Genomic DNA, 26,638 nt, shown 5'->3' with positions numbered 1-26,638 from the left:
GGTAGTAAACTTGGAGAGAAAAAAATAATCTGGGCCCCCTTCAAGTTTATGCCATAATGTGCTAGTATGCACATTATGACAAACTTACCGTAGAAACGAAGCCCTCCAGCGGCGTGCTGTCACCACTGCAGAGGCTTCTATCTTTACTCTGCCCCCCTGAGTTTGTGGGCTCCGGCTGTTTGAATGGCCGGGCCGCAATGATGTGACTCCTATGCATCTGTACGAGAACCACAGCCATGGCACTGCGCTTTGCATTTCACAGCATAGTGTGTGGCTGTGAATGTACAGCGTCACTGCACATGCACGGGTGGTGTCATCGGCCAATGCGAATATCTCCTAAACAGTGCACAATTAGGATAAATTCATTGTACCTATAGGTAAGCTTGATTGTAAGCTTACCTGTAGATACAAGTGCACTTACAGGGTTAACTACCACTTTAATGCAGGGAATGCATTATGGGAAAAAAAAAAAACATTTTACTTAAAGAACCACTGTAAGAGTGATTCAAAAATTGGTTACAAGTTATTAAAAACATAGCAAAATAATAATAAAACAAAACAAAAAAAAAGATTCCGTTACTCAAATAACATCAGTAAAATAAGGTTCCACAATGATCTGCTACTTTCTGACAGTAAAAGCTGAATTCGACTTTTTCAAGTAAAATTTTATAAACTGACAAACTAGAGTGAAATTTTGTGAAAAAAAGTGACACAAGCCATCTTGTTTATATATCATATGCATGTGGGAAAAAAACAACATGCAACAGAAGTCAAATGTACGATTTGCTGACAATCTATCCACTTTCAGCAGTACATATTACCAAATGAGAAGAGAAGCCAGTGAGTTATAGCACTGAACCTCTCCAATGAATTCTCCAGTGACTTCCCTCGAATTGTAGTACATTAGGTAAGCAGTTTGTTTTCAATGATAGGAAAGTGCAGGAGCAGATGCACATAAATACAGACAATGAAAGTAGCTGATATGACCTTTACGTAGAAAGGATTAACAGCCTCCCTCAGGTAAAAAGAACGACAAAGGCAAATTATACAGGTGACCCAAGTTGCCAGGGCACAAGGCAAAACACAATTCTAGGTATGTAATCGGTTGGGCAGTCCCTGTGTTCCTCTTACCATAATCCTTCAACAAATCGCTCTGAGACAATTTCCTCCTAGTGATGAGCGAGAGACCCATGAGCCCGTTGGCCAGGTACAACCCTTGTCTATATACAGTTTGCAGCAGGTGTAATGACTGCATTAGATAAATGACTGTTGTTTTATAGTCAGTAGAGAGTTGCAAAAGATTAAAGCAGCATCATTCTGACAATATTGCTGGGCAAAGGTCCAAGTCCTCTGTACCACACCTACAGCATGGCATTGAGACATTAATAAACAGGATTGAATAAAAACTAAAAGTACCAAATGCTTTCATTTGTTGGTTTCCATATGGCAAATTAAGCCACTGAGTTCAAATAATATACTAGTGTCCCCAGCAATACAAATTGTTTTATGTTTATTCTTGTTATTGCAGTATCTGTCAACATAGTGCCATCAGTAAGGCTTCCAGTGCAAGTTAAACAAATGAGACAGACAGTTTGTTGTTGGGTGCTATGAAAAAAACAAATATATGCAAGTTAGCAAAAAGCAAAGTAAAAAAAAAAAGTAATGGTACACAGTATTATCATGCGGAGTGAGAAAAAAAATGAACCTATGTGGAACTACTGGGTAATGTCCAAAGTAAGTGTTCAACAAATCTATGAAGGGGAGGTCTTGATGCTCCTAGTGGTAGGAGAAAGCTGAAAACAGAGAAAAAGGGTGCAATTATACGGCGGTAAGTCGGCTTTATTGCGCCAATCGCTGTAGGTGTATGTCGCTTCGTGCAATAGATACAGTAGGGGCGCCGATGCACGTGGCCAGGCGCCCGCGATGTTCTGCCGGCCACCCACGATCGCTCCACAGAGAGCCAGAACGGGGATCTGTCAATGTAAACAAACAGATCCCTGTTCTGTCAAGGGAGTACAGAGTGATAGTCTGTTGCTAGTATTTAGGAACAGCGATCTCTCTGTACTCCCTGTCAGTCCACTCCCCCCACAGTTAGAAACACCTCCCAGGGAACACTTTTAACCCCTTGATAGTGCCCTGGTGTTAACCTTTTCCCTGCCAGTGTCATTTATAACAGTAATCAGTGAATTTTATAGCACTGATCGCTGTACAAATACCACTGGTCCCAAAAAAGTGTTGAAAAGTGTCCGATCTGTACGCCGCACTGTCGCTGTCCCGCTAAAAATCGCTAATCTTTTTTGTTTGGGTACAACGTCGCACAGCCGCGCAATTGTCAGTTAAAGCAACGGAGTGCTGTATCGCAAAATATGGCCTGATCATTAAGGGCATAAATCCTTCTGGGGCGGAAGTGGTTAAGTGTTAACAAGACCTTTTCTTCTATTGGCCACATGTGTTGTTTCACCTTTCTCTGTTTTTGGCTACACTGTAAGTTAGACCCGTTGAGGTTACATAGTTACTAAAACTGGAGAGTGCAAAATCTGGTGCATCTCTGCATAGAAACCAATCAGCTTCCAGGTTTTATTGTGAAAGCTTAACTGAACAAACTGAATTTAGAAGCTGATTGGATACCATGCACAGCTGCACCTGACTTTGTACTCTCCAGTTTTAGTAATTCAACCTCATTGTTTGTCTATGGTGGTTAGCAATTGCGATTTTCTTCCTGGTAAAAATACTTGAAAATAGTCAAGGAAACAGAATACAAAATGTCAGTATACGCAGATGACTTGCTGTTTATCACTAATCCGGTAGTGACCATACCAAACCTGATCCAATATTACACTATCAAATAAGACTATAGATCTTCTGCAAAGAAATGTTTCTTTTATGTGGCAAAAGCTAGGTATTAAATATCTGGGAACATATATTCCTAGAGATTTAACTAAGCTCCAAGAGTTGAACCATCTACCGATAACACAAAACATAATTAAATTGCTTCAAAAATATGACAGAACGGTTTAGTCCTGGATGGGAAGGATTAATATTGTAAAAATGGACTATGTATAACAACATAAGTTGTTATACATAGTCCAGACAATCCCAATATTCTTTCCAACTAATCTAATGGGTCGATTGCGTAGAGCTATGGGGGAATTTATATGGGCACACAAATCACCTCGAATTAGAAGAGATATACTGATTAGGGCAAAGAAAAATAGAGGTTTGGCTCTCCCAGACTTCTCAATATATCTCCGGGCTGTATTTATGTCTAGGATAGTGGACTGGTTCCATAACACAAAAAGCAAGCAATGGGTGAAATAAGAGAAGGACACCGCTGATATGAAATTGAAATCATTACCCAGGATAAATAGGAATGTCCGGCCCCCCAATAGAGAAATGCCAATTTTGGTATCTTCCACATTGAAAGCATGGGATGTATTATTAAAAAAACAGAAAAGAATTGGTCTACCCAGATTGGGCCAATCACACCTTTATTCTGTATTCCCGAGTTTCTACCAGCAATGAAAGGCTCGGTCTTTTTAAAATGGTATAGAAATGAGAACATAAGGGAGGTCCAGACGCTGGTGGAGAGAAAACTCCCCCTGTTGGACTCCTTGGGCCCAGAATGTAGGAATAAGTGGATGCAATATCAACAACTCCAAACATATATTCAATCTCTGACAAAAAAATTCAAATTCATTCTATACGAATACGAAATTCGAAAGATGGCTTCAGAAGTTCGAATTACATATAGAATGGATTTAAATTTGTATAGAAAAGATTTGAATAGAAAATAATAGAAAACAATAGACTAGAAAAACAATAGAACAAAATAGAATAAAATAGAATATATATTCTATTTTATTGTTTTTTCAGTTTATGCTTTTCTATTGTTTTCTATTCTATTCTAATCTTTTCTATTCTAATTCGATTTCATTCTATACGAAATTCGAATTTTGGAAAATGGTTATATATTAGTTTACTTTTTCGAATTCGGTCAAATTTTTTTGAAAAGCGGTAGATTTTTTTTCAAATTTGATCGACTTTTTTCGAATTCGGTTAAAATTTTTTCGAATTCGAAACTAATTCTAATCTTTTCTATTCAAATTCGATTTAATTCCATAAGAAATTCGAATTTCGTATAGAATTAACTCAAATTCGGGCAGAAAAGATTAGAATAGAATAGAAAAGAAAAACAATAGAACAGAATAGAATAAAATATAATATATATTGTATTTTATTATATTCTGTTCTATTGTTTTTTTATTTTAGTTTCAATTGTTTTGAATTATATTCCACTCTATTCTCGAATTTGAATTTATACTATTCAGAATTCGAATTTCGGAAGACGGTCATGTTCTATTTTATTACATTCTATTAAATTCTGATCTATACTATTCTTTTATTTCTATTCTATTGCTTTACTGTTTTATATTCTATTTTATTGTATTTTTTAGAAAATTAATTTCTATTTTTCGAATTTGTTTTTGAAAATTTCACAATTGGTTCGAATGTGTTCGAATTCGATTTTCGTTCGCTTTTTTTTCAATTTGAATCATTATTTCAGATTTGTTTAAATTCATTACTTTAGTAATTCGGATGTATACGAATTTCCAAATAACGAAATGTAATGCACATATTGTCTGTTGGGGAGTTCTGCCTGTCTGATGGCCATCTCTGTTTTGGATCCTCTGTGTGCTTTGCGGCTTCTCTTATGCAGTTTACTTTCAATTTCTAAGGATTACATGTCCCACGGTACATGCCTGCAAGTCTCCGCCTCCTGAAACCCCTCCTCTCAGCTCTTCTGTAGTTCTGAAGGCAGGCTCTGGGAAGTATGTGACACAGCAGTGTCCACCTACAGTTAATACGTGTCACAGAATTCAAGGAAGTAAATGCAATGGGATCTTTACAACATATGTTTACAAACTTTAAGATCACTCAGATTAATAGGAGCAGGTTAGAAATCATTGAAATACAATGTGGCAATAAATATATGGTTTACATTTTGACCATAGATGTGCTTTGAACAACACAGATCATTTAACAGTGACTGTTCTTTTCCCAGGGATATAAAATTCCAGCCAGTATGGTCAAAAGTTTAAATTATTTATTCCACATAAATGAATATTTCTAGCCTACTCCTATTAATTTGAATGATCTTGAAGTTTGCAAACTTAGTTTGTAAAGAACCCCACACATTTACTTCCTTGAATTCTGTGTCACATGTTCACAATGTCTTGCATAGACACTGTGTCACATTTTACAGAGCCTGCCTTTTAAAATGCAGAGGAGCTAAGGAGTCTCAAGAGGCAGAGTCAGAACAGGATTTACGGTTAGCATGCAGCAAGGTCCCATGGGATATGTAGTCCTTGGAAATTGAAAGGAGAAGCTTCAAAGCATGCAGGGAATCCAGGCAGTTGTGTAAAGAGATAGCCAGAGCTCACAACATAAGCTTTTATTGGGTAGTTTGTAATCTTTTACAATACTAATGTTAAAAAGTGTATGTTGTGACCATAGATCCCCTTTAAGTTATAGAGAGATACCAATGCAATCCCCTATAAGCTAGTGTCACCTTCCACCCACGCCCTGCCACTTCGATAGAGGTAAATTGAAAGCTTGGAACAGGTTTGCAACGCTTGGTGTGCAAGAACACCCATTTATAGGGCAGACTCCAATATAAACATAATAGTAACATTACAATTTAAACATGTATACAAAACAAAGCTTTAAAAAGGAGTATATTAAGTTTATAAACCCAATAAAATCATTACACAACTCATACAGAATGCAGAATACTTCTTGACAATGATTATTTTTAGGACGAGCACCTGTCTACTCCCTATAGTTTGAAAAGGCAGCAGAGTCAATTACCAGGTGCCATCCAGCCCGCTCCCATGCCAGTCTATTACCTTCCATGCCAGTACTGCTTCGGAATTCATCTCGTTCTTCAGAAACTCAGCTGGAAACCTCCAACGTCAACGTGTCAGAATGTGTTTGAGACTAAGTGAAAACTTCCTGCCCTAAGTTTATGAGTTTGTTAAATAATGCACTTAAAGCTAAGTTGATATTGCTGGTTGTTCACACCCAGAAGACAAATACTGATGGCTTTGACCGTCATTTTACATCATCTGGTAATTTCACAATAAATGAACCCTTTACCTTTTAACCAGAGTTCCATCAAACAACCAATTCCCAAAACCCTTAGGTTGGGTTCACACGTATGCGAATTGGATGTGGGTTTCCCCGTATCCAATTCGCATGACAGGAGATTGTGACCGGCTCTCTATGGAGCCGGTTCACATATCTCCATTGCGACTGTGAAGAGGCTTGCACAGGAACGCTGTACGTTTTTGGCTCTGTTTCAGGGCCGAATTTTTGCCTGATTTGTCCCCGAAACGGAGAACAGGGACACACCGGACCCCTTCTGCGAGCCGCATCTGTCAGAGGTGTGAACCCAGCCTTATACTATAAATCTTTGGATTTTTCCCCATTAAAACTTTTCAAATCTGGGAGCGACAATTGCCTCTTAAAAAATGACAACTTGAGCTGAGTTGGTCATAAAGCACCCCCAAAAAATAAAAATAAAAATTGAGCAGTGATTATGAGATCAGCTCTCTGGTGGCCAGTGCCATGAAGCAGGGGAAAGAATCAGAGAACAGAGTATGTGCTGTTGTCCCCGTTAAGTGGGTCCCACCAAGTGTGCAGTCATCCAAAATTCTGAATTGTGTAAGACTGATAATCAGTTTGGAATGCTCTGATCATGTTATCTGTGCAGTATTACTTTGGGAAAAGAACCTTTGGCCTGAGAGGAAAGAAGGCACATTGGAAGGAAAATTTAATGTAGTCCAGTAGTAGCTTTTAACCACTTGCCCACTGCACTTCCAGAGTCTCTGGCGCGCACACGGGATCATTCGTGCTCGCCGGGTTCACGGGACCCGGCGCAGCACGGATCGCGGTAAAGGGCCAATGACAGCGGCCCTTTACCACATGATCGCTCCATCCAATGATGGAGCGATCACAAATGTAAACAAACCAGGGTCATTAGAAGTTCAAAGCTCTCCTCTCCTCACAACGATACAGCGTGAGAGGAGAGGAGAGCATCGTGTGAGAAACTGAGTCACATATCATATATAGCAGTGCCCAGCAGTGCTACATCAGTGCCCAACAATGCCACATCAGTTCCTTCTGTGCCACATCAGTTCCATCTGTGCCACCTCTGTGCTAATCAGTGCCACCAGAGCCACACCAGTGCCAATCAGTGCCACCTGTGCCCATCAGTGTCACCTGTGCCCATCAGTGCTCATTTGCGCCTCTGCAGTGCCGCCTTTGCCACCTCTGTGCTAATCAGTGCCACCAGAGCCACACCAGTGCCACCTGTGCCCATCAGTGCTCATCTGCGCCTCTGCAGTGCCACATCAGTGCCGCCTGGGCCCACCAGTGCCACTACACAGTACAATCAGTGCCACTACAGTGCTAATTGGTGTCACTACTATGCCATCAGTGCAACTCATTAGTGCCACTACATTGCCCCATAGTGCACATAAGTACTCTGGTGGGGCTGCACTGCAGCCACCAGTATGGCAAAAAAATATTTTTCCAGTGAGGAGGCCTAAGCATGACTGATGAGAGCAGCAGGGAGCTCTCTGAGTCTGAGTCCGATACGGCCTATGAACCAGTGACAAGCAGTGGGTCTGATACAGCATCGGAACGTGTGCCCGTGAAAAGAAGGCGTTCTGGCGTGGAGCAGCAGCCTACTACCAGCAGCGCAGGGCCATCTACCTTGAGTGCAGTGCCATCCACCTCGAGAGCAGTGCCATTGCAACAAAGGCCAAGCACCAGTAGGGTGTCATCTCAGCCCCAAAGGGATAGGGGCCATGCCAGCCTTCCCTATGCCGTGGCTTCCCCCTAATTCCGGAGCAGCAAAAATCCCCCTTTTCACCGCCAAGCCAGGTGTCCAGGTGAACACTGATGATTTTGCCATGCTTGATTTTTTTCATTTGATTTTCACCGAAGACTTACTATGGTCCATTGTGGCCCAGTGCAACCTCTATGCACAGCAGTACATAGTAAGCAACCCTGGTTCTAGTTACACCCCTCCCTTTGCGTGGAGAGAACTTACCGTAGAGGAATTCAAAATTTTTTTAGGCCTAACTTTTAATATGGGACTCACAAAAATAACAAAACAATTGTACTCCTATTGGTCTACCAACCCCATTCACAACATGCCACTCTTCTCATCCATTATGCCAAGATCAAGATACCTTATGATTATGCGGTTCCTCCATTATAATGACAACACCCAATGCCCTCCCCGAAATGACCCAGCTTTTGACAAATTATTAAATTATTTCTCTGAAAAATTCTCTCAGTTATATACCCCCGAACAGAATATCTCCTTGGATGAGTCCCTTGTAAATTTCTCAGGCAGGCTGGGCATCAAACAGTTCATCCCCAGCAAAAGGGCCCGATATGGGGTTAAAATGTACAAACTTTGTGACCGAGCAAAACGGGGTACATCTACGCCTTCCTGGTGTACGAAGGGAAGGACTCCCAACTGCATCCCCCTGAATGCCCAGAGTACATTGGAGCCAGCGGAAGAGTGGTCTGGGAGCTTGTCTATCCACTCCTTGGAAAGGGATACCATCTTTATGTGGATAATTTTTATACGAGCTTGCCCCTCTTCCGCAATCTTCACCGGAGGGACACTCCAGCATGTGGTACAGTAAGAGCCAATAGAAAGGGCTTCCCGCAAAAACTCAACAATGAAAGGCTACGACGAGGGCAGACGTCGTCTTTGCGGAACCAGGAGCTATTGGCCGTCAAGTGGAGGGACAGACGAAACGTGCACATGCTCACGACAATTCATAATGACACCTACGTGGAAGTCTCAAGAAAAAACGTCCCAATCCAGAAACCAACTTGTATCTCTGACTATAATTTGTTTATGGGGGGAGTGGACATAAATGATCAGATGATTGAACCCTACCTTCCCACAAGAAAATCCAGTCATTGGTATAAAAAAGTGTTCATTTATTTTTTCAGTTTGGCCATGTATAACACTTATGTTATTTACCAAAAATCTACTGAGACCCCCGTATCCTATCTGTACTACCAGGAACAAGTAATCTCCGCACTTTTGTACCCTGAAAGCCCACCAGAAAATATTCGCTGATTCTGTGAGTAGACTCCACAGACGCCACTTTCCTGAGAAAATCCCCCCCCCCCGTGAAACAGGCCACAGACGTCAGAAGAAATGCCGGGTGTGCTCCAGAGGAGGAGTTAGAAGCGACACCACGTATTATTGTCCCCAATGTCCTTCCCAACCAGGCCTCTGTATAGGTGAATGTTTCCGCCGTTACCATACTTCTCTACATTATTAGGGAAGTATGGTAAACGTAATTCTCATTTCCTGTCATTTTCCTCTACACCCCTTATGCCACTGCACTGAACTGTACATACCTCTGCCTTCTCCGGAACAGACCCTGGCCTGTTATACGACCAAGCTTCTGCCTAACGTTAAACTGTACCTACCTCTGTCTGCTCTGTAACTGACCCTGGACTATTTGACCATGTTTTTTGCCTGCCTCTTGGACTGATCATTTACCCTGCTATGCTAGTGGGAACACAGTGGTCTCACATATGTGAGGGGCTCCAGAAATGTTTTTCTGGATGAAGAAAACTAATTTTTTAGTTTTCTCATTCCTAGATTAGGGTCCGGAGACTCGGAAGCTTCAAAGAGATATGGGTGGGAGAAGCCTTTACCCCTGTCCCCATTCTTTCCTGGCCTGCTACTTGGACCATGTTCCTGCTTACTACCAGGACCAATATTTTGGCCCTGCTGGCAATGTCTCTACTTGCACTGACCCTGGACTGTATATGGACAGTATCCCTACCTGTACTGACTATGGACAATATTCCTGCCTGCTGCCTGGACAATTCCATTCACTGTCGCTGACCACGTCCCTGCCTGCTGCCTGGAACAGGGCTCTCCTCCTGTGGACAACTGCACTACTAAAACCACAGGTAATCTTTTGTTTACCCTTTGCTCAGCAGAATGTATTTTAGGGTGTAATTCTTGGTATGTTCATGCTATGTGTTAGAAATATGAAGGGCCTTCAAAAATGTGATAGATTGTAAGGAAATTAGATGTGTGTCATTTTTGCTATGTACATGCTATGTGTTGGAAATATCTTAGAAATGGACAACTTTGTGTAAAAAAAAAAAATTCATTTTTTTCCCACATTTTCCAAAAACTTTATGCCTCATAGATTATACGTTGGGGTGTTTGCTTTCCAAAATGGGGTCACTTTGTGGGCTTTTCCATTCTCCTGGTGCTCCAGAGCCTTCAAAAGTGTAATAGGTGGTAGAGAGATTAGGTGTGTAATTTATGCTCCTAGAACGCCTGAATGTGCTACTTCAATGTTGGGCCTCTATATCTGGCCAGGCTGTGTAAAAGTCTCACACATGTGGTATCTCCATACTCAGGAGGAGTAGCAGAATATATTTTGGGGTGTCATTTGTGGAATGTATATGCCATGTGAGAGAAATAACCTGTTATATAATGACAACTTCAAAAAACTAACCACGCCTCTTACTAAATACCTTGGAATGTCTACTTTCCAAAAAGGGGTCATTTTGTGGGTATTTGTACTTTCCTGGCTTGTTAGGGTCTCAAGAAATGAGATAGGCCTCAGTACATCAGGTGTGATCAGATGTGATCAATTTTCAGTGATTGGCACCATAGCTTGTAGACTCTATAACTTTCACACAGACTAAATAATATCCACTAATTTGGGTTATTTTTACCAAAGATATGTAGCAGTATAAATTTTGGCCCAAATTTATGAAGAAAAATTACTTATTTGCAAAATTTTATAATAGAAATGAAGAAAAATGCATTTTTTTACAAAATTTTCGGTCTTTTTTCATTTATAGCACAGAAAATACAAAACCCAGAGGTGATCAAATACCACCAAAAGAAAGCTCTATTTGTGTGAAAAAAAGGACGAAAACTTCATATGGGTACATTGTTGCATGACTGAGTAATTGTCATTCAAATCGTGAGAGCACTGAAAGCTGAAAATTGGTCTGGTTAGGAAGGGGGTTTAAGTGCCCAGTGGTCAAGTGGTTATAAACCCTTTACAGCAAATTTTTACTACAGGCAAGCCTATAATTAGGCTTACCTGTAGCTACACTAGACATCTCCTAAACCTGCACGGTTTAGGAGATATCCCTGTATTTGCATGTGCCGACGTCATCGGCACATGCACACTTAAGCAAACTGAAGCAATGACACGTACGTGTGGTTGCTTCAGTTGTACTGTGCCGTTACCGGCGGCTCCCGCGCGCATGTGCGGAAGTGACGTCATCGCGGCTCCAGCCAATCACAGTGCCGGAGCCGCGATACCTGGACGTAACCCCCCGGGGAGATGTCGGCCGCCAGAGCGGTGAACAAGGACTGCTGCGGGGGCTTTGATCTCAGGTACGTAATTCATAATGAGCTAGTATGCTATGCATACTAGCTCATTTATGCCTTTGTCTTGCAGTTTTTTTTTGTGGAATTTTTCAAAAGGGCTTACAACCACTTTAATGTGATTGTAAAGGTTTAATTTTTTATTTATTTTTTTAAAATAATAAGTCAATGATTTTGCACAGAGCAGCCCGATCCTCCTGCTGGGGTCCCCAGCTGGCACTCCTGGCTCCTCCTGCATTCTAAGTCCCCCCTATAGCAAGCTGCTTGTATACCTAATATTGACCCAAGCATGTTTTAAATTAATTTACTGTTGACTGACCAATTGTGCTGGAAGTCTACTCCAAGCATCAACTACTCTTCTGGTAAAATACTACTTATATGGTTCATTTTAAACTTTCCTCCTGCTAGTTTGAGGTTACGTCTCCATGTTTTTGAACAGGGTTTCTTATTGAAAATACTGTCCTCCTGAACCTTGAGTGTTTTTCTTGAGAGTGTTATAAAGGCAAATCCACTTTGCACTACAAGTGCACTTGGAAGTGCAGTCACTGTAGATCTGAGGGGGGCATGCAAGGAAAATAAAAAACAGCATTTTTGTTTGTACATGATTGGATAACAGAAATCCGCAGAGCTTTCCCTCCGTTCAGATCTTCCTCTCAGATCTACAGCGACTGCACTTCCAAGTGCACTTGTAGTGCAAAGTGGATTTGGCTTTAGTAAATCAACCCCAAGGACACTACCATGTATATGTATAATTCTGGGGGTAATATCACCAGAATCCTCAAGAGCCTGACTGGCATGTGAGGGACACTAAGTCTGCAGATATTACTCCAAAACTTGATCCTTATTTACGCAGTGTGCACATGTCTAGATCTGGAGCTGCCTGCTTTGGCTACTCCTAGGGGCCATCTGATCCTGTACAGTGACTGGCCAAACCTGTCAAATTCTTTGCTCCTCCAAAGAGTTTTGCCCAGCTATACCCTATAGAAAAGGAATTTCTAAAAAAGTGACCGACTGACTGTCTCTGTTGAAAATATCCCTCTGTTTGAAGACCTGTGGATAAAAGGCTATGGACTCTAAGGTCTTATTTTCCCTTGCAAGCTCTGCTCTTCCACCTGCCATTGCACTCACCAGCCACTTTAATTTTAGGTACACCTTACTAGTACCGGATTGGACCCCCTTTTGCCTTTGGAACTGACTCAATTCTTCATGGCATAGATTCAGCAAGGTGTTGGAAACATTCCTCAGAGATTTTAGTCCATATTGACATGATAGCATCATGCAGTTGCTGCACATTTGTTGGCTGCACATCCATGATACAAATCTCCCGTTCAACCACATCCCAAAGGTGCTCTATTGGATGAGATCTGGTGACTGTGGAGGCCATTGGAGTACAGTGACCTCATTGTCACGTTAAAGAAACCATTGGTGAGATGTTTTGAGCTTTGTGACATGGTGCATTATCCTGCTGGGAGGAGCCATCAGAAGATGAGTACACTGTAGTCATAAAGTGACGACATGGTAGTAACAATACTCAGGTAGGCTGTGGTGTTTAAACGATGCTCAATTGGTACTAAGGGGCCCAAAGTGTGCCAAGAAAATGTCCCCCACACCATTACATCACCAACCTGAACTGTTGATACAAGGCAGGATGGATTTAGCTTTCATGTTGCTTACTCTAAATTCTAACCCTACCATTTGAATGTTGCAGCTGAAACCGAGACTCATCAGACCAGGGAACGTTTTTCCAATCTTCTATTGTCCAATTTTAGTAAGCCTGTGCGAATTGTAGCCTCAGTGTTCTGTTCTTAGCTGACATAAGTGGCACCCGGTGTGGACTTCTGCTGCTGTAGCCCATCTGCTTCAAAGTTCAATGTATTGTGCGTTTAAAGATGGTAGTCTGCATACCTTGGTTGTAACGAGTAGTTATTTGAGTCACTGTTGCCTTTCTATCGTCTCGCCTGCCCATTCTCCTCTGACATCAACAAGGCATTTTCCTCCACACAACTGCCGCTCACTGGATATTTTCTCTTTTTCTGACAATTCTCTGTAAAACCTAGAGATGGTTGTGCGTGAAAATCCCAGCAGATCAGCAGTTTCAGAGCAATTGAACAGGTATACCTAATAAAGTGGCCGGTAAGTGTATGTCCTGGGATCCTGTTTTTTTTTTTTTGGTGATAAATCCTTCTGTCCTTCGACAGTCAGAACTCATGTGTGTATTATACACACATCCAGAATGTTTATCCTTTTGATACATATCAAATGCATCCTTTGTTTTGAGGGACGCTGTACAGAACATCAGAATAAGTCATCCTGTGCCCTGCAATGTACGATCAAGAAAATATGATTTTTTTTTCCTTACCAGGAAAATTGTTTTTCTTGGGGTATATTACAGGACACAGGTGAGACACACTGAGTGGAAAGAGTTATACTGGACTGTCCTTACAGTTTTTTTTTGGCAGTGACCAATCTCCTGAAGATAGCAGCAGCATAAACATTGATTCCAGAATACTTCATCCTGTGTCCTGTAATGCACACACCACGAAAAAGATTTTTACAGCTTTTTTTAGGTGGTGATGCAAAGAGATGGAAGGAAGGTGGAAAGATATGTGGTTCTGTAATCTTACAAGAAAAGATGTCACACAGAGAGCCTACTGGAAAAACACACACATGACACCATGATGTCTCCAAGCAACACAAACAATGCCAGAACTATCATTTTGTAGTGTATATGTTATTATAATGTAGTTGGAAACTGTGACATGACGTTGCACTGCAATTCTCCCATTCTCTCCAGAAACTACAGATCCATGCCCTGAAGGTAGACAGGAAATATCTGTAAATTCTCAGTTTGTACTGTGTGTAGCCCCAGAAGTATTTCTACTTGTCAACATAAATGATAACATTTAACAATTAGAACTATACAAGACACAACTGGAAAAAAAAAAAAGTCATTTTTCGTCATTGGCATAAGGAACAGAGAGCAGCAGCGGGGTCACAGAGGAAACGGAGAACTGATTACACCTTTTGAGTGCAGACTCAAAGTCAACAATGAATACTCATCACATGCTCTGTATACAATAATAATAACTACATAGGGGCTGAACATAAGAATAACATTTCACAGTAAGCTGGACTCTCTTGACCTCAAAAAAAAAAAAAAAAAAAAATGCAGCTATAACCCTTCCATGTAAAACTCGTGATGTGAATGAGAAGACGCAAATATTTCAGCATTACAAAACAGACAATAAAAATAAGAAAAAAACCAGGATATTCCTGGAAGTAAAGACAAGGCAGTGAGAGCGGGCAATACATTATTTCCACCGCATAGATTATCAAGTAACAAACGATGATATGTGCTAAGTATCGGCTCTGACATATCTGGACAATCCAACCATCATGAAATATCCAAAAGGTAATGAAAGAACTCTACTAACTAAATGTATCTGATCAAATACCACAATCCCCTCACAATATAAAAACATCAGCTTTAGGGCTCACACTAGTGCGAATTGGATGCGGGAATTTGCAATAGCAGGAGATTGTGACTGGCTCTCTATGGAGCCAGTTCACATATCTGGTGCGGCTCTGGTGCAATTTGCACAGGAACGCTGTGTCTCTTTTGATCCGTTTCAGGTCCGAATTCAGCCAAACAAATCAGGCTAAAATCGGAAACGGTGAGCGAGGACGTACCAGACTCTTGCTGTGGGGCCACTTGCGTCCTCATATATGTGAACCCAGCCATAAAAGGTTTATGAGGTATGTATGCCTTTTTAATCTCGGTATCAGGAAAACTCGTCAGAAGTGACTCATGCTCACAATAGAGGAACTAGACAGCAGACAGTAAGTACACACTGTAGTAATATGTGCTTTGTTCAGCTCTTATGACTAAGGTTTACAACCACTTTAAGTTGAGTTATAAAATGCATAAAAAAAGTAAGACATCCACAATTTTTTTCTGGCTGCACAATGATTTCAGCCTCACCCTTGCCAACATAATGTCATTTGGGCATTAACACAAGTGTGCCTTGGGCTGTCATCATGTATTTGTGCAGGTGTTTATCCTCTCCGTGTGTCTGACCTTCATTTATGAACAATGTGTACCTTGTGCGGATAGTGAAAGGTGCCACACTGAAATATAGCCTGCAGAAACCATACAAAAAGTAATATGCTACAAGGAAAAATATAATGCCTTTGTCGTTATTATATATATATTATCATAAAAAACAAAACAAAAAAACAGTGATGTAAATAAGCCTTGATCTGACGTTTTCCTTAGTCACTGACTCACTAAGGATGTGACTGGAAAGGAATGATCAGACTCTGCCTGTATGAGAATATGTAGAATATGCAGAAATGTGAATTACCACTGAGTGGAGTTGTGTTTGGGGCTTGACAACAGAATGTCTCCATCCACTCCCTCTGATGTACACGATGGGCTTTGAAATCGCACAGCCAACCGGCCGCACATATGTGAACCGAGTCTAAAGGTATCGATTCTAGTAATGGAACATTTATGTGAGTAGAAATACTTGTGCAAACGCTTTGTATTGGCACAGATACTGGTATTGGTATCGCTAGCTTCCATTTATTATGAAAAGTGAAATTCTGCCTGAAAAGGTGAACTTAGCCTTTACGATATGCAGGGAAAATATGAACACTGGGACAACGTCTCGGCTACAACAAAGGCTAAATTCACCAAGATTACACAGTGCTGCTAATGGTCTGATGGGCTACAAGTTTGACTTCCCTAAAAAAATCACCTTCAGAAAGAATACAATAGGTGTTCTGACATACACCACTAAAGTCACAAATATGGAAAGGATTCCTATATGCTTAAAGTGGTGTTCCGGCCAAAATGATACTTTTTACATAAAAATACCCTTATAATACACAAGCTTAATGTACTCTAGTAAAGTTAGTCTGTAAACTAAGGTCTGTTTTGTTAGTTTATAGCAGTAGTTTGTTATTTTATAAACTTACAGCAGGCCGTGGCCATCTTAAGTGTGGGCATCTGAAGCCAGACTGCATTTCTTCCTGGATCTCATCCTTGCAGATCTCGCACATGCTCAGTGCAGCACAATCAGTGTAATAGGTTTCAGGTCAGGTTTCCATAGCAACGGCAGTTTCAGAGGAAGTTGCCGCCCCTTCCCAGAAGGCATTGCAAACAGGAAATGATGCGATGGGCCGCGGCCAGGGAGGAGGAAGTGAAAAATGAATACAGCAGATATACAGTAGGTGCTGAGAAAAAAAATTAAAAAATATCCAATTTGTTTACAGTGCACAGTTTAGTGAGGGATGCTGAAGAGTTGTAAAAGTGGGTGGAATTAAGCAGCCAATACATTATTCTTTTTTTCCTTCAACCATCGAGTATGTGAATGGGGGAAATCGTTTTTGTTTTTTTTTTCCTTCAACCAGTGGTTGATTCATGTATGGCCAGCATTAAAAGTACATATGCTTATGAGCCCATAGATTCTCACCTTATATACGGATCATCAAATGATCTGGATCTAGCTCAGTTAGTAAAGATTGATAGTCAGAACTGGATCATGCAAATCCCTAATGTAATTCCTCATGCACACAGTTCCTTGCCGCTGAGTTATTGCATTCTGACAGCAGGGCAGTACTGATCGATCAGGAAAAGCCAGACGGGTTGGCTGCACAGAGATCGATCGGTAGATTGACTTCTGTACAACCAGCCTGCCCATATGCTGCTTATCTTTCTACAATTGATAAGAATCTGATGTATTCTATATGGATAGCAGGAAGACAAAGCTGGTCAACATCACTGACACATATTGGAAAGTGTCTTACTGCACAGGAGACATGAACACCACACGCACAGACAAAAAACAACAACTTTAGGCTCCATTCACATCTTGGAGTATGGGGGCGACAATCGCGGTAAAATAGCGCATGTAGAATAGCGGGAGGCCCGTTGCCCAAAAGATTTACTGATTGTCGCCCGACGAATCGCGTGAAAATCGTGCCGCATTTGGGGTGCTATTGAAATTGACAAGCAGTGCGCAGAGAACGCATGGGCACCCCACGATTTGCCACTACTACAAATTGCGGCGATTCCGCCCACGATTCGGAACGCAGAGATGCATTAGAATGTGGGCTTACAATCAAATGCATTAGAATGTGGGCTAGAAGGAGCTCCGAATGCTAACATATATTTTGCTCTTAAACATTTTTGTTGATATTTAAAAGAATTTTACAAAAGGAGGAAATGCCACGTTGACCCTTATTGTTAGGCATGCAAACAGCGCTGAAGGTGCAGACATTAGACCCCTATCCTGGCTCCCTACAAAGACACACAAATCTTCTATTGTTTACATCAAATGCTGGGCCAGCAGAGCCTTGACAGGTTCTATGCATTAGCACTTACTCATAAAAAGTGAACAAAATGTTCGCTTTAATGCCTTATGGTTAGTACGTACACGCCAACTATGTCAAGGTTCCGCCAGCTTTTTATTTGACAATAAAAAAAAAAAAAAAAAAAAAAAAAAGCCACACCTCAAAAAACACCACATGCAGTCATGATTGAGCTTTGCCAAAACGAATCTTGAAGATTCTGAGGCCACATGGAAAAAAAAGTGTTATGTCAGATGAGAATAAAATGTAATTTTTTGGCCTCGACACCAAGGCATATGTCTGGAAATCCAATACAGTTCACCATCCAAATACAGTAAGTTCTGCTTAAGAGATTCAAAATAATCTGTCCCGCATGTTTTTATTAGTTCTCTGGGGTACCCTACAATGTACTAGTCGCCTCTTTCTGTCACAGTTAACCTGCCTGAGCCGTTTCTGGTTATCAACTTATACAAATTAGGCTAAATCCAATCCGTTTGGTGATCATTATATAGTGAGTGAAAAAAGTATTTGATCCCCTGCTGATTTTGTACGTTTGCCCACTGACAAGGACATGATCAGTCTATCATTTTAACAGCAGATTTATTTTAACAGTGAGAGACAGAATAACAACAAAAATATCCAGAAAAACGCATTTCAAAAAAGTTATAAATTGCTTTGCATTTTAATGAGGGAAAAAAGTATTTTATCCCCTATCAATCAGCAAGATTTCTGACTTCCAGGTGTCTTGCATACAGGTAACAAGCTGAGATTAGGAGCACTATCTTAAAGAGAGAGCTCCTAATCTCAGCTTCTTACTTGTATAAAAGACACCTGTCCACAGAAGCAAAATTCCAATCTCTCCACCATGGCCAAGACCAAAGAGCTGTCCAAGGATGTCAGGAACAAGATTGTAGACATACACAAGGCTGGAATGAGCTACAAGACCATCGCCAAGCAGCTTGGTGAGAGGGTGACAACAGTGGGTGTGATTATTCGCAAATGGAAGGAACACAAAATAACGGTCAATCTCCCTCGGTCTGGGGCTCCATGTAAGATCTGGCCTCGTTAAGTTTCAATGATCATGAGAACGGTGAAGAATCATCCAAGAACCACACAGGAGAATCTTGTCAATGATCTCAAGGCAGCTGGGACCATAGTCACAAAGAAAACAATTAGTAACACACTACATCGTGAAGGACTGAAATCCTGCAGTGCCCGCATGGTCCTCCTGCTCAAGAAAACACATGTACAGGCCTGTCTGAAGTTTGCTAATAAATATCTGAATGATTCAGAGGGGTGAAAATGCTGTGGTCAGATGTGACCAAAATCGAACTCTTTGGCAACTCTTACAACTCAACTCGCCATGTTTGGAGGTGGAGGAATGCTGCCCAACCCCAGAACACCATCCCCACTGTCAAACACGGAAGTAGAAACATTATGCTTTGAGGATGTTTTTCTGCTAAGGGGACAGAACAACTTCACTGCATCAAAGGGACGATGGACGGGGCCATGTACCGTCAAATCTTGGGTGAGAACCTCCTTTCCTTAGCCAGGGCATTGCAAATTGTGTTGCAAGTTGTGGATGGGTATTCCAGCATAACAATGACCCAAAACACACGGTCAAGGCAACAAAGGAGTGGCTCAAAAAGAAGTACATTAAGGTCCTGGAGTGGCCCAGCCATTCTCCAGACATTAATCCCATAGAAAATATGTGGAGGGTGCTGAAGGTTTGAGTTACCAAATGTCGTCCTGGAAACCTTAAAGAGTTTGTAAACCCTCGTGGTTTTTCGCCTCAATGCAGTCTATGCATTGAGGTGGAAAACCTCTTGAAGTGCAACAGCCTCCCGGTGCCCCCGTTTTACTTACCTGAACCCTCTCTTTCTCGCGTCGGGGACAAGCACACCAGCTATAGCCGGTGTCTCGTGTCCTGATTGGCTAGATTGATAGCAGCACAGCCATTGGCTCCTGCTGCTGTCAATCAAATCCGATGACGCTGGGGGCGGGGCCGAGCCCTGCTGTCTGTGTCAATAGACGCAGGAGACGGGAGCGCGCACGCCCAAGGGAAAGCGCTTCTCCGGGGCACTCAAGAAGAGGAGGAGCCAGGAGCACCTCTGAGGGACCCCAGAAGAGGAGGATCGAGGCCATTGTGTGCAAAACCAACTATGACACATTTGTTTGTTTGTTTTTAAAACACAAACCTTTACAATCCCTTTAATGACTTGGAGAGGATCTGCAAAGAGGGGTGGGACAAAATCTCTCCTGAGATGTGTGCAAACCTGGTGGCCAACTGCAAGAAATGTCTGACCTCTGATCGCCAACAAGGGTTTTGCCACCAAGTACTAAGTCATGTTTTGCGAAGGGGTCAAATACTTATTTCACTCATTAAAATGCAAATCAATTTATATCTTTTTTGAAATGCGTTTTTCTTGATAATTTTGTTGTTATCCTGTCTTACTGTTAAAATAAATCTACCGTTAAAATTATAGACAGATCATTTCTTTATTAGTGGGCAAACGTACAAAATCAGCAGGGGATCAAATACCTTTTTCCCTCACTGTATACGGTGAGCAGATAAATGCTGATTAATTTTTCGAGGAGAAGTGTATTCAATATGGTTGACCTTTTATATACATATGTTTTAATTCCCATAGGTTTATTGCAAATATGTATTAACTTGGTGCTCCTCTTTAATCACTGAAGTCTTTTCTTAGTGCATGGAAAGTTTTTCTGGTTCATGGCACAGCTGGTTTGAACTTTTTAAAGTTTTAATTATATGTAGGATATTGTATGTCTGGATCGTAATGACTTTGCAAACGATAATTATGATATGATATTAGTGCTACACCTCCTATATCTCCTGATAAAGCAGATATATGATCTTGGAGGCGTTGAGAATTAGTCTCATCTCACTGCAATAATTGACTTTAACTGTATGGAAACAATCATACTATTAACTGTAAAGGCATTCTAACTTGCCAGTGCAGTGGGTAGTTGAGGGTACCAGTGGTATTTATGAGACATTTGAGAACACCTACTATGTAATATGTAAGAATTAATTTCATTTATGGGTTATAGAGCGGGGGAGGAGAGCGGCGGGAGATCACATGACCACACAGAGGCGATCTGAAAGTGGTTTCATTATCCTGACTAGGCATCATATAACGGCCAGCAGGATAAGTGGCAACTACGTGCCCGCAGGGGCGCGCAGCGCGGCAATCGGTGGTGTGATGTGTCAGTCTGACACACCGCATCTCCGACCAAGGTAAAGAGCCTCTGGCGGAGGCTCTTTACCACGTGATCAGCTGTGTCCAATCACAACTGATCACAGTGTAAACAGGAAAAGCTGTGTATTTACTCGCATTGACAGACGCAAGTAGAGGAGAGCCGATCAGCTGCTCCCCTGACAGGGGGGTCTGCATTGATTATCAGTGCAGCCGCCACCGAGGATGCCTACCCATGGCTAGCAGGGATGCCCACCCATGGCCAGCAGGGATGCCCACCCATGGCCAGCAGGGATGCCCACTAGAGCCCACTAGGGATGGCACTCTGTGCTCATTAGTGATGCCTGCCAGCGCCTCTGAACAGTGCTGCCTATCAGTGCCCACCAGTGCCGCCTATACAGTACGTGCCCCTCAGTGCCGCCCATCAGTGCTGCATATAAGTGCCAACCAGTACTCGTCAGTGCCCATCAGTGAAGGAGAAAACGTACTTATTTGCAAAGTTTTGTAACAGAAACGAAGAAAAACTTTTTTTTTTTTCAAAATTTTCAGTCTTTTTTTATTTGTAGCGCAAAATATGAAAACACCACAGGTGATCAAATGCTACCAAAAGGAAGCTCTGTTTGTGGGGGAAAAAATGATAAAAATTTAGTTTGAGTACAGCGTCGCATGACCACGCAATTATCATTCAAAGTGTGATAGCGCTGAGAGCTGAAAATTGGTCTGGGCAGGAAGGTGTATAAGTGCCCTGTATTGAAAAGGTTAAAACAAACAAACATTTACACTGTGTAGTATACCTTTAAAATTGCCTCTGTGAGGTCATGTGAATGTTATCTCCCACCGATCTCCTCCACCGATCTAAGGGCTACAGTGGGAGGGGTTGAGCAGACAGCACAGCGGTCACGTGATCTCCCAGCTGATGTCAGAGGGGGATCTCAGCCCCCTCCTGCTGTAGTCCTTAGATTGGGGGGGGGGGGGGTCATGTGACCGCACAGGGTGATGTGAAATAAGGCATTTATTGGCATCATTTTAACCACTTCAGCCCCAGAAGAATCTACCCCCTTCCTGACCAGGCCATTTTTTGCAATACGGTGCTGCGTCGCTTTAACTGACAATTGCGCAGTCATGCGACGCTGTGCCCAAACAAAATTGACGTCCTTTTTTCCCCCACAAATAGAGCTTTCTTTTGGTGGTATTTGATCACCTCTGCGGTTTTTATATTTTGCGATATAAACAAAAAGACGGACTATTTTGAAAAAAAAGCTATTTTTTTACTTTTTGCTATAATAAATACCCCCCCAAAAATATATAAAAAAAACAAATTTCTTCCTCAGTTTAGGCCAATATGTATTCTTCTACATATTTTTGGTAAAAAAAAAAAAAAAAAATTGCAATGAGGGTATATTGATTGGTTTGCGCAAAAGTTATAGCATCCACAAAATAGGGGATAGATTTATGGTATTTTTATTATTATATTTTTTTTTTTACTAGTAATGGCAGCGATCTGCGATTTTTATCAGGACTGCGACATTACGGCGGACAGTTCGGACACTTTTGACACCAATTTGGGACCATTGACATTTAAACATCGATCAGAGCTATAAATAGCCACTGATTACTGTATAAATGTCATTGGCAGGGAAGGAGTTAACACTAGGGAGCGATCAAGGGGTTAATTGTGTAGCCTAGAGAGTGATTCTAACTGTGGGGGGAGGGGACTGCCTGGGTGAGGAGGCCGATCGTTGTTCCTAAGCATTAGGAACACTCTAACACTCTCGTCACCCCTGACAGAACGGAGATCTGCCTGTTTACATTGACAGATTTCCGTCCTCTCATTCTCAAGAGCAATCGCGAGTAGCCAGCAGCCTTTGGACCGTCGGTCACGTGCACAAGCTCCTACACCACGCTGCGGCCGTGCATGACCTATACTCCTTAAAGCGCCCGCCGTACAGCTACGGCGATTTGCGCAGGAGTGCCATTGTGCCGCTGTCAATCGACGGCGGGCGGTTGGCAAGTGGTTAAACAAACATGCACAGTGTGTAGTACACCTTGGTATAACAGAGGGGCTGGCAGTAATCCTACTCTGACTTTACAACCACTTTAAATTCCTAGTCCAATAAATATTTTTGATACTTTCAAAAAGGGAAATATGGCCTAAGCTCTTTTGGCCATATTTTTCCTGTGGGTCACAGGAGTGCACTTAGTTCTGTACTCCTGTCAGACTAGGGAGACTGACAGCAATAAAAGCTTGGCAGAGACTCTAATCCTTTCACATTTCATCTAAAACTGACAAAAAGGTTTTGGCTTTGTGCATACTTTAAATGTCCTTATTTTTTTGTATACTAAAAGAAAATAAAATAAAACAATGACTAGGTCACTGTACATCAAGGAAGACTCTTCAGTGTGATGCCTACCAGTGCAAATGTTTCCACCATCACACAGGATAGATGTTAAGCGTTAATAAGTAGCATCATTAAATAAAACAGGACCATTTGATAAAGAAGCTTAAAATACAAATTACAACCATAGCTGCAACTAAAATTGTATATAGTGGAACCCTGGCTTTTAGTTACACCTGTGGTCATTGTTACATAGAATTCAGGTGAGAATAAAAAAATTGCAGTAAATGCCAGTTGAGACATCTGCTGTATACAGGGGAAGGAAAAGGGATTATGAGACTAATCACTTGAGTTTCAAAATATATCCTCACTGGTGATTGCGATACAATTTCCACTATTGCTCCTCCTTACATAAAGAAATAAAAGCTCTGGGCACGTCTCTAATCTATCACTAATGAGCTAAACAATTCCTGGCACAAAGATAACACGCACATTGACAAACATAAGAATAATTTCTCCTGTAATCTTGTCAGGGAAATAAGATTTGTGAATAGACATGAATAAGCCGGAACACTTGAAAGAATTACTCATGATATGCAGGTGGTTTTCCTTCAGAGATCCAATGTGAAGGGGCAGAGAAAAAGAACAAAGTTGTTTTTGCTCAGCTATTATGCCGCATACACACGGTCGGACTTTTCAGCTACAAAAGTCCGACAGCCCGTCCGACAGCCTTTCGACGGACTTTTGGCGGACTTGCGGCAGACTTTCTAATGAACGGACTTGCCTACATACGATCACACAAAAGCCTGACGGATTCGTACGTGATGACGTACACCGGACTAAAATAAGGACGTTGATAGCCAGTAGCCAATTAGCTGCCCTAGCGTGGGTTTTTGTCCGTCGGACTAGCATACAGACGAGCGGATTTCTGGGTCCGGCTTAGTTACGACATAAAGATTTGAAGCATGTTTCAAATCTAAAGTCTGTCAGATTTGCGCCTGTAAAAGTCTGCTGAAAGTCTGGGGAAGCCCACACACGATCGGATTGTCAGCCGGACTTTTGTAGATGAAAAGTCCGACCGTGTGTACGCGGCATTAGTCTTCGTGCACACTGGACGTTAAAACAACGTTATAAAAACACTAGTCGCTTTGCAGTGAGTTTTTCAATGTTTTTGCAATAGCGTTTAGCGTTTTTTCCGTGTTAGGGTTTTTTTTTTTTAATTCTTTTTATTTATTTTAGAAAAAGAAAGGTTACATGACAGAGCCTCTGGGTATTCCCCGGCTCGAAGTGCATAAAAAATTAGGCAAGGCATATCATACCTTAACTACTGGCGTAAACCAGTTAACAAGTTAAACAACAACAAAACAACCCCCGTAGCTTGCTGCTGAAAAATGACAGGATAAGTGTAATGCTCAGCATTTAGCATAGACATGTGATATAACGACAGGTGTCTCTCAAGAAAAAGTCTACAATAAGTGGGTGGCTATAAGTGCATGGTTAGTCGGAATGCACCCCTGGGGGGACAACCGAAGAAACCATCATCCTATATGTAAATCAAATCAGACCGATATATCTACAGGGTCTTCTTGTTCTACAGCTGTTGTTTCAGACTCTAGCCATATGTTCCAGACCTTCTGAAACTTAAGTGGACATCCTCTACCAGAGTATGTTTCTTTATATAAGGGTACTGCAAGATTGACAAATGATTTCCATGCATTCAGGGTGAGGGCAGATGTGGGGGCTCTCCATTTGAGTATAAAGTGTTTTATCTAGCATAGAAGAGAAGCAATCCTAGTAGTACGAACTGCCCTCGAAGGGGCAAGAGCATCAACCAAGCCCAGCAGGTAAATCTCTATCTTGAGGGGTATAGGAATTGTGGTCAGTTCGGTGATGAAGGTTGTAATTAATGACCAGTAAAGCTGTACATCGGGGCATGAACAAATCATGTTTAAGAAACCCGCAGAGTCAGCTCGACATTGCCAACACTGCAACGTGCAGTCCGGGTATATCTTGTGAAGCCTGTGTGGAGTGTAATAAAACTTACGTAATATTTTAAACTGGATCAACCGAGCTCTAGAAGAGACCAGGTGTCTAAAGGGGGAGTCCCAGATATCTTCCCAGTCCTCCCCATCCAACTCCGGCAGCTCCGATACCCAGAATTCATGAAGTCTCTCCAAACCGTGATGTACAGTAGGCTGTAGAGCCTTGTAAATTGTGGATAATGGTTTAATTAATGTTTCTTGACATAGAAGAGAGTCTGTGTTTGACTGGTACAGGGTCAAGGGAGAGCCCCCAAACTGTGCCCTGTAGGCGTGGCGGAGCTGCAGGAACTGGAAGAAGTACACATTGGGTAAGTCGAATCTAGCTTTAAGTTGGTCAAATGTCAGCAGTGCACCATTCTCACAGATATGATGTAGATATCTAATACCCTGTGACGCCCAAATTACCGGGTCCGGGATGGAATAGAATTCAGGCAAAGAAGGATTAAGCTATAGCGGAGTATTTGGGGAACGCACTTGGGGATCGGCCACTCGAGGGCCAGCCGCCCCAGACCAAGCGTTTTTTTTTCAATGGATCAAAAACGCTGGTGAGCCATGTTTTTGAGCGTTTATCAGCGTTTGATTTTAAAACAGCTAAAAAAACTCCTCTCAGAGTTTTGGGTTTTTTTAAAGCCAAAAACTGCTGATAACAGCCTATGTGTGCATAGACACATAGGATGACATGATGGGGAGTTTATTGACTGTAGAAAAAAACTTCTGAAGCCAAAAACAACTGCTGTAAAAACATCCAAAAACGTCCAGTGTGCATGAGGCCTTATAAACGAATATCTCAGTGATGAAGCCAGACTTTATGACAATTCTTATACCCCGTACACACGGTCGGATTTTCCGATGGAAAATGTGTGATAGGACCTTGTTGTCAGAAATTCCGACCGTATGTAGGCTCCATCACACATTTTCCATCGGATTTTCCGACCCACAAAGTTTGAGAGCAGGATATAAAATTTTCCGACAACAAAATCCATTGTCGGAAATTCCGATCGTGTGTACACAAATCCGACGGACAAAGTGCCACGCATGCTCAGAATAAATAAAGGGATGAAAGCTATTGGCCACTGCCCCGATTATAGTCCTGACGTACGTGTTTTACGTCACCGCGTTTAGAACGATCGGATTTTCCGACAACTTTGTGTGACCGTGTGTATGCAAGACAAGTTTGAGCCAACATCCGTTGGAAAAAATCGGATTTTCCGACCC

General features: G+C 41.8%; 1 protein-coding gene across 10 annotated transcripts in view; it reads right to left on the bottom strand.

The window, feature by feature from the left end:
- LOC141111196 (CMP-N-acetylneuraminate-beta-galactosamide-alpha-2,3-sialyltransferase 4-like) overlaps nt 1-26,638 on the bottom strand; it is a 355,704-nt gene that overhangs the window by 59,204 nt on the left and 269,862 nt on the right. The window contains exon 1 of one of the 10 annotated variants that reach the window (XM_073603276.1): nt 5,907-5,953. The exons of 8 other annotated variants lie outside the window; for them this stretch is intronic. In XM_073603276.1, the coding sequence (XP_073459377.1) occupies nt 5,907-5,936 (30 nt within the window). In that variant the 5' untranslated portion in view covers nt 5,937-5,953. Of the gene's footprint in view, nt 1-1,131; nt 1,269-5,906; nt 5,954-26,638 lie in introns of those variants that run through there. One more of the 10 variants, XM_073603277.1, reaches the window with a different exon arrangement.

Source organism: Aquarana catesbeiana, linkage group LG10 (assembly GCF_042186555.1).
Source record: "Aquarana catesbeiana isolate 2022-GZ linkage group LG10, ASM4218655v1, whole genome shotgun sequence".
NCBI lineage: Eukaryota > Metazoa > Chordata > Amphibia > Anura > Ranidae > Aquarana > Aquarana catesbeiana.
This window is presented reverse-complemented; position numbering and strand designations above follow the sequence as displayed.